The sequence below is a fragment of the Myodes glareolus genome, chromosome 8 (assembly GCF_982192425.1).
Source record: "Myodes glareolus chromosome 8, mMyoGla1.1, whole genome shotgun sequence".
Classification (NCBI taxonomy): domain Eukaryota; kingdom Metazoa; phylum Chordata; class Mammalia; order Rodentia; family Cricetidae; genus Myodes; species Myodes glareolus.
The window spans coordinates 73,966,583-73,978,919 of record NC_142033.1 but is presented as its reverse complement, the minus strand read 5'-3'; the positions used below and the strand labels follow the sequence as shown (position 1 = coordinate 73,978,919).

The window sequence follows — 12,337 nt, the reverse complement described above, 5'->3', positions numbered from 1 at the left end:
GGTGCAAGACAATCCCAGTACTCAGGAGGCAGAGGCAGGAGGATCTCTGAGTTCGAGGCCAGTCTGGTCTACAGAGAGTTACAGGACAGGCTCCAAAAGCTACATAGAGAAACCCTGTCTCAAAAGAAAAAAACAAGAAAAGGAAGAAAAAAGGAAGGAGGGAGGGGAAGGGGGAAGGGAGGGAAGAGAAAGGAAAAGAAAGGAAAGGAAAGGGAAGGGAAGGGAAGGGAAGGGAAGGGAAGGGAAGGGAAGGGAAGGGAAGGGAAGGGAAGGGAAGGGAAGGGAAGGGAAGGGAAGGAAACAAGCCAAGCTAAGGCCAGGCATTTAAAAGAGTAAGCCTCCATGTATATTTATTTGGGAGCTGGGTGGCAGGCATCCCAAAAAAGTAAAGAGTAAAAAACCCCTACAATCTACAGATTCAACGCAATGCCCATCAAAATCCCAGCAAAATTCTTCAAAGACGTTGAAAGAACGGTACTCAACCTCATTTGGAAAAGCAAAAAACCCAGGATAGCCAAAACAATCCTGGGCAATAAAAGAACTTCTGGAGGCATCACAATCTCTGACTTCAAACTCTACTACAGAGCTACAGTACTGAAAACAGCCTGGTACTAGCATAAGAACAGACAGGAGGACCAATGGAACCGAATAGAAGACCCGGATATCAAACCACACATCTTCAAACACCTGATATTTGATAAAGAAGCAGAAAATATTAAATGGAAAAAAAGAAAGCATATTTAACAAGTGGTGCTGGCATAACTGGATATCAACATGTAGAAAAATAAACCCATATCTATCACCATGCACAAAACTCAAGTCCAAATGGACCAAAGACCTCAACATAAAGTCAGCCACACTGAATCTTACAGAAGAGAAAGTAGGAAGTACATCTGAACGCATTGGCACAGGGAACCACTTCCTAAATAAAACCCCAGCAGCACAGACACTGAGAGAAACATTAATAAACGGGACCTCCTGAAACTGAAAAGCTTCTGTAAAAGCAAAGGACATGGTCAACAAGACAAAACGACAGCCTACAGAATGGGAAAAGATCTTCACTAACCCCACATCAGACAGAGGTCTGATCTCCAAAATATACAAAGAACTCAAGAAATTGGACACCAAAAGATCACATAATCCAATAAAAAAATGGAGTACAGACCTAAACAGAGAACTCTCAACAGAGGAATCTAAAACGGTTGAAAGACACTTAAGGAAATGTTCAACATCCTTAGACATCAGAGAAATGCAAATCAAAACAACTCTGAGATTCCATCTTACACCTGTAAGAATGGCCAAGATCAAAAACACTGATGACAACTTATGCTGGAGAGGTTGTGGGGAAAAGGGAACACCTGTGCATTTTGGTGGGAATGCAAGCTGGTACAATCCCTTTGGATGTCAATGTGGTGATTTCTCAGAAAATGAGGAAACAACCTTCCTCAAGACCCAGTAATACCACTTTTGGGTATATATCCAAAGGATGCTCAATCGTGCCACAAGGACATGTGCTCAACTATGTTCGTAGCAGCTTTGTTTGTCATAGCCAGAACCTGGAAACAACCTAAATGCTCCTCGACCGAAGAATGGATAAGGAAAATGTGGTACATTTACACAATGGAGTACTGCACAGCAGAAAAAAATAACGACAGCTTGAATTTTGCAGGAAAATGGATGGAGCTAAAAAATATTATTTTGAGTGAGGTAACCTAGACACAAAAAACCAATTATCACATGTACTCACTCATAGGTGGTTTTTAAACATAAAGCAAAGAAAGCCAGCCTACAAACCACAATCCCAGAGAACCTAGACAACAATGCAGACACTAAGAGAGACGTACATAGATCTAATCTACATGGGAAGTAGAAAGTATAAAAAGACAAGATCTCCTGAGTAAAATGGGAGTATGAGGACCTTGCGGGAGGATTGAAGTGGGGAAGGGAGAGGCAGGGAGGAGAGCAGAGAAAAATGGAGAGTTCAGTAAATATCAATTTAAAAAAAAAGAAAAAAAAGAAAAAGAAAAAATCAACAATAGGGGCTGGAGAGATGGCTCAGAGGTTAAGAGCACTGATTGTTCTTCCAGAGGTCCTGAGTTCAATTCCCAGCAACCACATGGTGGCTCACAACCATCTATAATGAAATCTGGTGCCCTCTTCTGGCCTGCAGGCACACATGCAGACAGAACACTGTAAACAAAACAAACAAATAAATAAATAAATAAAACTTTAAAAAAAAATCAACAATAGCAGCCACCCTCCTGTTTTTTTTTCTTTTTTTCTCTCCCAATAAATCTCTTGTGTGAGGTTTGTTGTGGTATTCCTTGGCTCCTAGCTGCCAGATTACATATTGCCCATAGTAGTATTTGTTTTTCAGCACTGGGAATAGAATCCAGAGCCTTAGACATGCTGAGTACACACTCTAACCTTCAGCTTCAAGAACATTTACATCACTTCAAGAAGAAACTTCATATCCTAAAAATACCCCTAAACTCCCATTCATTTTCTGAGTCCTGAGTAACCACTAATCTATAATCTATCTCCATTAATATCCTACTCTAGATTTTCCATGGATGGTATTATATGTTCTTCTGTGACTCCTGTTTTAAGAAACATGTATTGATATGTCATTCTATTTTATTGCCAAATCATATCCCATAGAATGCATAAGCTATCTATCAGAGGACAGCAGAGTTGCTTTCACTTCTTGGCTATTGTGAATAATTCAGCCATGAGTTTCTCTGTAAACACATTATTTCTGTCTGATGGGTTCTATGAGTAGAACTGCTAGAAACTATGCTTAAGGTGAGGAAATGCCCACAATTTTTCACAATGGCTTTCTCCACATTCGCAGTGACATTACATAACTTTTTCATTCCAGGAATCTTACTGGCTGCCTTTCTTTGTAGTAAATTTCTCATTATGCTGCTTTTGATTTACACTTTCTTGATGATTAATGACACTGAGTATCTCTTCTTGTGTTTATTGGCTATATATCTTCATTAGAAAAGGTCTATTCAGATCTTATGTCCATTTATTAAATGGGTTGTCTTTTGATTATTGAAATATAAGAATTATTTATAAGTCTAAGAGAGATGACTCAGCACTTAAAAGCACTGGCTGCTCTTCCAGAGAACCCGATTCAATTCCCAGCATCCACATGGCAGCTCACAACTGTCTGTAACTCCAGCTCCATGAGTTCTGACACTTTTACACAGATACACATGCAGGCAAAACACCAATGAACATAAAAATAAAAAGAAATTTAAAAAGAGTTATGTTTTAGATGTAAGTCTGAATTAGCTTTCTTGTTGTTACGATAAAAAGCAAATCAGAGAGTTTATTCTGACCCACAGTTTGAGAGGACAGTCTATTATGGCAGGGAAGGTATGGTGGCAAGGACATTATTAGGCAGCTGCTCATATTACAGGAAGCACAGAGAGATTCTTACATTCAGCTTGCTTTATCCTTTTTATTTAGTCTGACCAGAGTGGTATGATGATACCACTCACATTTTGAGTGTGGCTTCCCTCTTCAATTAAAACTTTCTGGAAACGTACTCAGATATTTTGAGGGTAAGAGCTGAGGGAGTGTTAGACAGGGTCTCAATATGTAACTTTGGCTGTCCTGTAGGTCAAACTGGGCTTGAACTCACAGAGAACCATCTACCTCTGTGACTGCTGGGATTGAAGGTTCAAGTATGTTTCTATGGTGATTCTAAATCCACACTGATGTTCACACTGATGAACAATCCTCACAAAGTCCCTTCTCAACTATACCACCTGTTACTTTTTCTCTTCATTTAACTCTGCCCTTTGAAGCACAAAAGTTTTAAATTTCAATTAAGTCTATTTTTTAATGTGTGCAATCAATCTATTTTTTAATGTAATGTCATGTGGGGGGGTACAGTGTATATGTGTGTATACATGTGTGCTAGTTCACTGACCTGTGTCAAATGTCTTCTTCAATTATGCTTCACCTTGTTTGTTTTGGAGACAGAATCTCTCACTGAACCTAAAGCTCAACAACTGGCTGGCCACAAAGCGCCAAGATTTACATATCTCTAACGTCTTCTGACCACCAAGTGTATTGTACACATGTGGTGCACATATATACACACATGAAAAACACTCATAAAGTAAATTTAAATTTTTAATTTTCTTAAACATTTCCTATGCCGGGCACTAGTGGCACACGCCTTTGATCCCAGTACTTGGGAGGCAGAGGTAGGTAGATCTCCGTGAGTTCAAGGCCAGCCTGGTCTACAAGAGCTAGTTCTAGGACAGGCACCAAAAACTACAGAGAAACCCTGTCTCGAAAATAAAAAATAAATAAAAAATAAATAAGAAATAAATAAAACCATTTCCTTTAGGGTGTGTGTACACGTTGGTCTAAATTAATAAATAAAAAAATAATAAAAACCATTTCCTTTAGGGTGTGTGTACACATTGGTCTATATGTACATTTGTGTGGAGGCCAGAGGATAACTTGCTGCAACTCATTCTCTCCTTACATTGTGTGAGTTCCAGGATCAAACTCAGTCTTTTAGACTTGGCAGCAAGAACCTGCTGAGCCATCTCATCTGCCCATCAATCTTACCATTTTTAATGAAACACATTTAAAATTTTATTGATGCCAGGTGTGTTGTGGTGCACGCCTTTAATCCCAGCACTTGGGAGGAAGAGGCAGGTGGATCTCTGTGAGTTCGAGACCAGCCTGGTCTACAAGAGCTAGTTCCAGGACAGGCTCCAAAGCTACAGAGAAACCCTGTCTCCAAAAACAAAAACAACAACAACAACAAAATAGGTAAACAGGTAAGGTATTTCATGCCTTTAATCCCAGTATTTGGAAATCAGAGGTAAATGGATTTGAGTTCAAGGTTAGCTTCCTCTGCAGAGCAGAGGCTACACAGAGAAACCCTGTCTCAAAAAAATAAATAAATAAAATAAAAAAATAAAAACAAAACCCAAACCAAATAAATAAATAAATTTTAATAACCTTTTTCTTTTTAAAAGAAAGATTCATTGTTTTGTGTATGAGTATACTGTCTGCATGTGGAATGCCACATGAATGCAATGCCCATACAGGTCAGAGAGGACATCAGATCACCTGGTACTGGAGTTACAGATAGTTATGAGCTGACATATGGGTTTGGGAACCAATCCTGGAATTCTGGATCCTTTGCAAGACGAACAAGTGCTCTTAACTACTGAGCCATCTCTCTAAGTCCTGTGTTCATATTTTTAGACCTACTAAAAGTAGCAGCTCTGGAGCTTATCATATATTCTTGACTTATCAAAATCAACTTCAGGTTTATATTAGTTCACTTTAAGTGATCCAGAAATGTTCTAATGTGGTATTAGTATATACATACATCAAATTTACATACACACTAATTCATTATTACAGCGATTCTGAGGTCATTTTCTTAACCCATTATAGCTTTGTTTCAACGCATTTCTTCTGTTATTGTTACCAAATGTGTTATACATATAATACATATTACATGTTTAACATTACAAGGACTTAAACATTTTTACTCGGCTAAGGAGAAAATGATGTGCTTACAGCATCTTATATAATCACATAATTACCTTTACTATTTTCTCATGCACATTTGAATTACTGAGGTCTCTTGCTTTCAGCCTGAGGGACCCCTTAACCTCTTATAAGGTAGGTTTTTGAGCAACAAATCCTCCCAGTTCTTGGTTATCTCGTCTTCACCACTCTGAAATGACTAACCTATATTCAACTTTACTAGATCTAATTCTTAGTTGACTTCTTTCTTCTGACAGTCCAAATTTATAACTGGGGTTCCTCTATTGAATATTTTATTCTAGCTATTGGATTTTTCAACTCTAGAACTTTCATTTGACTCTCTTTTATAATTTCTCTCTTTAGTGACATCCATTTGATTTGGCAGTATCTTGTTGCCTTATTTTACTACTTTGTGCTTCCCTTAAGTTCTGGAAATATATTTATAATGGCTAAATCTTGTGTGTGTGTGTGTGTGTGTGTGTGTGTGTGTATTCAAGAGTGTGTGCTTGTAAATGGATGTGTACTTGTGTGGTGCACATGGAAATGTGGAAGCCTGAGGTCAATATCAAGTGTCTTCCACTATTACTCTCCACCTTTGAGTGACAAGGTCACTCACTGACACTAGAGCTCAATGATTCAGTTAGACTGGCTGGCCAGCAAGCTCCAGAGATCTTCCTGCTTCCACTCTCCATCACAGCTTTTAAATGCGTGTTTAGGATCAAAGCTCAGATTCTCATACTTGCATGGTAAGCAGTTTAAAGACTGAACAATCTCCCCTAAAGCCTTTTTTTTTGTTAATTCTGACCCCTGTTCGCTCTCACAGAGACTTCTGTAGCTAGCTTTCCCATACCCACCTCCTCTTCCTTCCTTGTACTGGTCATATTTTCCCATTTCTTTACGTATCTCAAAGTTTTTGATGTTTCGGACATTTCAGTTAATATATTTTAGTGACTCTGGGTACAGATGCCCGTATCCAGGGCTTTTATTTGGTGGGGGAAGGGCAGCACTCTGTCCTTGCATTTTTGAGACAGGACTTGCTCTGTAACTCAGGCTGGCCTTGACTGTCCATTCTGCTGCCCCCAGTCTTGAAAGAGCTAAGATTACAGACACAGACCATCAAATCCAACTTTAAGACTTATCATTTATTTATCTGTTTTGTGACTGGTTGGAAGATTTAACAAAATCTACTTATCTCACAGTGTGAAGGCCTGTGACTTTTCCTCACAGGGAGGTGTTTATTTGGCTAGTGAACCTTGAATGACATGGCTTTAGTCTTCCCTTTCCATGACCATCTAGCTGTTAAATTCTAATTGTGGCTTGCTTTTCTAATATTTGTAACAATGCCCTGGGGCACAACTTGTATACAAACTAGCCTACTGAATTGCTGGTTACTCTGAGGGAGCTGCTGAGCTAAATGTTTGATCTCTATTCTTACCTAAGGAGAGTTCCCTAATAATTTCTTGCAAACTGGAAAACATGCGGTCTAGGCTGTGTCTTCATGAAATCTAATCTTTCCTCACTAAAACCTTGTACTCTCAAGACTGCCTTTTCCCACTGTGTTTCAGATTGTTGGACCCTGAAGTACAACTACCAGTAGGAGTCACCCCAAGAGACCACTCTCACACCGCAGTTGATGTAAAAGCAAGATGATTTAATTCTGTCATGACAGGGTCTTTCAGCATTCAAGAAGCCAAAAGACCCCGAATAGCTGGTATAGACTACTTTTAAAGTAAAAAGCTCATCTGAGACATGGTGAGAGAGTGGTTGCTAGATCAGTTGGGGTAAGGGGGAAATATCTGTGAGTCATTCTAACCATATCCGAGGAACTGAGTCAGCATTCCCTGACCAAGGCCGAGGAACTGAGTCAACATCTAAGGGTTATCTTGCCCCAATTCCAATAACTGAGTTCTATTTGGAGAACATTCACAAGGACTCAGGGAGATGGAAAGTTCCCAACATTCCAGTGTGTGCATGTGTAGTTGTTAGATCCTTGGTTCCCAGGGGAGGGGGAAGCACTAATGCTGAGAGGTCTCAGAAATGGCCTCAGAGTTGTCCTAGAGTTTTTCAAGGTGAAGTTATGTCCTCTGGGGTAAGATTAGGACAATCTGGGTTTTGTTTGTTTGTGGGTTTGGTGCTAGGGGTTTAGTCTGGGGCACCTGCACCAGCTTTATTAGAGCTGTCCCCTAGTCAACAGCTGTTTAAGTCCTGCTCCCTCCATTCCTCAGGCATGGAACCAGGATTCTGGAGATGGGGAAAGGGATAATGGCAAGCCTTTCTCTAAGAGATCCCTTTCCCCACCAATTCCAGGACCAAGCTTTTGGTGGAAAAAAACACAACAGGGTGAGGTTTCAACTTGCTTTTTCTGAGGTCAATAACCACCTCACAAGTCAAGGTCAAGAAAAGAGCAGTTAGGTCCTAAACCTTCTGAGTTTGCCACACCCTGTTCCACAGGTAAGGATTGGGTAGAAAAAGGAGGATTCACTCTCCATGACACCTTCCTAAGACTCAGTCAGCCTCAGCAATGAGGAGCGGAACCTATCTAACTCCGCCAGTCTTGAAGTCTTTATGCAAACTACTCACCTTATTGAATTTCCACTGATTTCTTGCGGTAGCAGTTGTTCACCCTTACAACTATTTCCAAAGCGTGTTTTCAAAGGAATGTTCTCTAGTTTTGGAGTAGAATATGTCAGTGGAGCTCCTGATACAGTCAGCTAAAACCAAAGCTTAAGAGCTGAGTAGTTTGTTTCAACAGTTCCAAGAGCCTGCAAAGCTGAAATGACTGACTACTACACAGCCATGAGTACAAACAATCTGGTAACTCCTGACTTACTGTCACTCCTACTAATGTTGCTGGGTAGCAAAGACTAAATTAAGTACCATCTTGGCTAAAAGCTTAGTCTAAAGCTCAAAATCTTGAGACACTCTACATATGTAAGAAGGAAGGAAATAGTAAAGGTTTTTTTCCACTTTTTTTTTTTTGGTTTTGATTTTTCAAGACAGGGTTTCTCTGTGTGGCCACGGCTTGGCTGTTCTGAAACTCGTTTTGTAGACCATGCTGGCCTCAAACTCACAGAGATCCACCTGTTGCTGCTTCTGAAAGCATCACCACCGTCCACATTCTATAGCCCACGCTAGCCTTGAACTCTCACGATCCTCTGGCTCAGTCTCCTAAGCACTGGGCTTACAGGTGTGAACTGACGCACCTGGCCAAAAATATTTCAACAAAAAAACAATAAAAATTAAAAAGTTAAATAAGATGGCAATATCAACCAATCAAACAATTCTTTCTTTCATCAGATACCAGCTGAGTGTCCTTTAATTCAATTCTGACACACTACGTGGAATGTTAAATCTCATGGGTTAAAGTGTTAGTCACACAAGTCAGCCTCCTGTGTCTGATGCCAAGCACGGGTTTCTGACTAGCAACAAACTGAGGTGCCACACTCCCTCTTTGGGTTCAGTTAGTTTAGTAGAGCACCTCACACTCATATTTACCTATTTTTTTTTAATCAGGGATATTACAAGGGACACAAGATATTACCAGCTCTTTTTAAATGCATAAAGTAAGGCGTGTGGGAAAGGGTACAGAGTTGTATGCCCACTCCTAGCACACATGTTCAGATGGAAGTTCTCTAAACCCTTCCTTTTGGAAGTTTATGGAGACTTAATTATAAAGGCATTATTGATTAAATCACTGGCCTTTGGTGATCAATCTAACCATCAATCCCATCTTGAGTGAAGAATTGAGAAGTCTCAACCTTAAGGATGCTAACTAAGCCTTTCTGGCAACCAAGCTGAATCCTAAACTAATGCAACTTACTAGCACACAAGAAGACACTTATTATTTTGGAGATTTCAAGGGTTTTAGAAGCAATAGGCCAGGAAACCAGATCAAATATATTCCAGGGTCATAATCCTGACTGATTTTTTTGGTGGTTGTTTTGTTTTTTGAGAGTTAAATGTATAAATGTCTGTGGATATAACCCAGGGATGGAGTGTTTGCACAACATACACACACACACACTTTCAAAAAATGATAGCTATTATCACCATGTTAAAAACACAAACACACACACACACACACGTGCGCGTGTACTTTCAACAGATGATAGCTATTATTACCATGTTAGAAACTACGGAAAGTAAACTTAAGTCACTTTTTCCTCAGAGTTTTTCTAGAAACTTTAAACTTTGGGACAGGGAAAAGTATAAACTTTCAACAAAACTGGTAGTAACTTTTTGTTTTGTTTTTCGAGAAATGGTTTCTCTGTAGTTTTGGAGTCTAGCCCGAAACTAGCTCTATAGCCCAGGCTGGCCTCGAACTCACAGAGATCCGCTTGCCTCTGCCTCCTGAGTGCTAGGATTAAAGGCATGCACCACCACTGCCCGGCTAGATGTAATTTTTAAGATCTAGCGTACATAACAATTCCTAATGAGAAACTCCCTGGAATATTAAGCGTAAGCCCTACACACTGTAAACGAGTACGTTACTATAGAAGATTCCAGTTTTTTCCAATAACAAATGAATGAAAATAACTTTCAAGAAGTGCCAAAACCAAGAGACCCACGTTTTGTTTTAAAAAGGCAACAACTAGCTTTAACTTGTGATCTGGGCCTAGAAAGTCCTTTCCGGTTCTGACCATCTCCACCCTTGCCCAGAGATGGTATATACAGAATCCCTCAAGCTTCCACCTCGACTGTCACCGCAGCGAGGGCGCCCCGTGAGTGGGGACGCGCACTCCGGCCGGACAGGCAGGGATTCCGCGGCTCTCCGCTCATAGTCCGTCGGGACTGGCGGCTGGTTACCTCGCAGTTGAACTCCATCTCGGCGTCCATGGTGACGATCCTCACAGTGAATGTCTTGGGCTGCTTCCTCTTGAGTGAGCTGAAGCTCATGCGGGAAGCGATGGCTCCAGCCATGGCGCAGGGTTCTGGCCTGGGACCCTCTCACCCCTAAGCTCTGGGTCTATTAGCCCCCCTGGAGGAGCTGCACAGGCCTCAGGGCCACCATGGTGGCCGGCTGCCCGGCCCGAGACAGACCTAGGCTGCGTGGGTCCCCAGCGGCCACCATGGGCCGCGAGGACCCGGCCCTCGAATCGGAGAGGCAAGTTAAGGGGCAGCCTCTGACGGCAGCGGGGACGGGACGCGGGCAGGAGCGGGCGCGGCCCGGCGCTCGGAGCCTCGGGCTGGGGACGCCCGGGGACGCCCCTGGGCTGGAATCCTAGACGGCTCCGGCGCGGACGCCGCGCCTCTCACAGCGGCCCGACGGGGGTCGCGGGGCCGCGCAGGAGTCGGGAGCGCACGCACGCGTGCGCGTCTGTCACCGGCTCGGCTCCGCGCGCCCTCGGGAAGAGTCCTCCACCAACCCCCACCTCAGCGACCCGCCGGGCCCCCGCCCGCCCTCAGGCCGCTCAGAACGCTACACACGGATGCAACCTAACACGTCTCAGATGCTGTGATTGGCTGAAGTGCCGAGGAAGGCGGGACTTCCCTTCCGTCCCGCCTCCTCCAGGGCCACTTCACCAATTGAAAGTTGTACTGAGCCAGGGGCGCGGGGTTGTGCTCGGCGTTGAGAGGCTATAGAAGCGGTCACTCCAAACGCTTTTGTTCGTAAAGCATACGCCTACTCTAGCAAGACTGGTGGAGAAGGCGCAGGCGGCGCCTTTCCCGAGAAACCTGTGGATGCCCGGGCCGGAGCTCACGAGGTACTTCGTGGATGGAGACCGCCCCTGGAGAAATGCGTCGCCCCGCCGAAATTCCATTTTGGCCCCCACTTTCCTGCCTGATCCTCCAGCTTCTCTTTACGAGAACTGCAGTTACCCAAGGGACCGTGATTGTCCTTCCTTACCTTCTGGAGTAGTTGAGGAATTTGAAGCTTGTTTAATACATACAGCAAGCTTTTGAATGGTGTCTGACACCTACTAGGTTGAAGCCCATGAAACTGAGATACATCAAAAAGGGTGAGAAAAATGAAAGCATTTTCATGGTGTCCTCTGCATTTTTTGTTTTTCCACACTACATACATGAAGTACTTGTGCCCTATGGTCATCAAGTGTTATGTATAGGAGAAATTCAGCTTTCTATGAGAGTTGTAGAGTTTTGTTTGTTTTAAAGATCTATGTCCCAGTTACCGTCCTGTTGCTGTGAAGAGACACCATGACCAAGGCAACTCTTCTAAAAATGCGTTTATTTGGGGGCTGGCTTACAGTTTCAGAGATTTAGTCCATTATCTTCATGGTGGTGTGCACGGTGCTAGAGCAGTAGCTGCGATCGGTAGGCTTAGAAAAAAACCGATGCTTGGCTCTTTTTTTTTTTTTCAACAATGGGTTTGATTTATTTTGTTTTTTGGGTTTTTGTTTTGTTTTGTTTTGTTTTTTGAGACAGGGTTTCTCTGTCGCTTTGGAGACTGTCCTGGAACTAACTCTGTAGACCAGCCTGGCCTCGAACTCACAGAGATCCGCCTGCCTCTGCCTCCCGAGTGCTGGGATTAAAGGCATGTGCAGCCCCACCACCACCTGGCGGGTGGCTCAGATCTTGAGAGATAAGGCTGGAATGGGTCCTTGGTCCGCTCCAACCTAGAGCTACTGACTGGTGTTACCAGTGTGCTGCCCTGGGTGAGGCTTCCAACTTTTCCTTGTTGATGGTTCAAAATATAGGGAGTGGGAGTCAGGCAGTGGTGGTGCACACCTTGAATCCCAGCACTCAGGAGGCAGAGGCAGGCAGATCTCAGTGAGTTCGAGGTCAGGCGATCTACAGAGTGAGTTCCAGGACAGCCAGGATTGTTACACAGAGAAACCTT

The 12,337-nt window shown here is 42.7% G+C and overlaps 1 protein-coding gene across 8 annotated transcripts in view; it reads right to left on the bottom strand.

Moving 5' to 3' along the window:
- Nf2 (NF2, moesin-ezrin-radixin like (MERLIN) tumor suppressor) overlaps positions 1–10,889 on the bottom strand; it is a 95,990-nt gene extending 85,101 nt beyond the window's left edge. For 3 of the 8 annotated variants that reach the window (XM_085692094.2, XM_048449907.3, XM_048449906.3), the window contains exon 1: positions 10,345–10,886. Coding sequence is in view for 7 of the 8 variants with exons in the window: in XM_048449907.3 (XP_048305864.1) it covers positions 10,345–10,458 (114 nt within the window). In the remaining variant the exon portion in view is untranslated. Of the gene's footprint in view, positions 1–10,344 lie in introns of all 8 variants that reach the window. The other 5 variants (XM_048449908.3, XM_048449912.3, XM_048449911.3 and 2 more) reach the window with 3 other exon arrangements.
- Between the last annotated feature and the right edge of the window lie 1,448 nt (positions 10,890–12,337).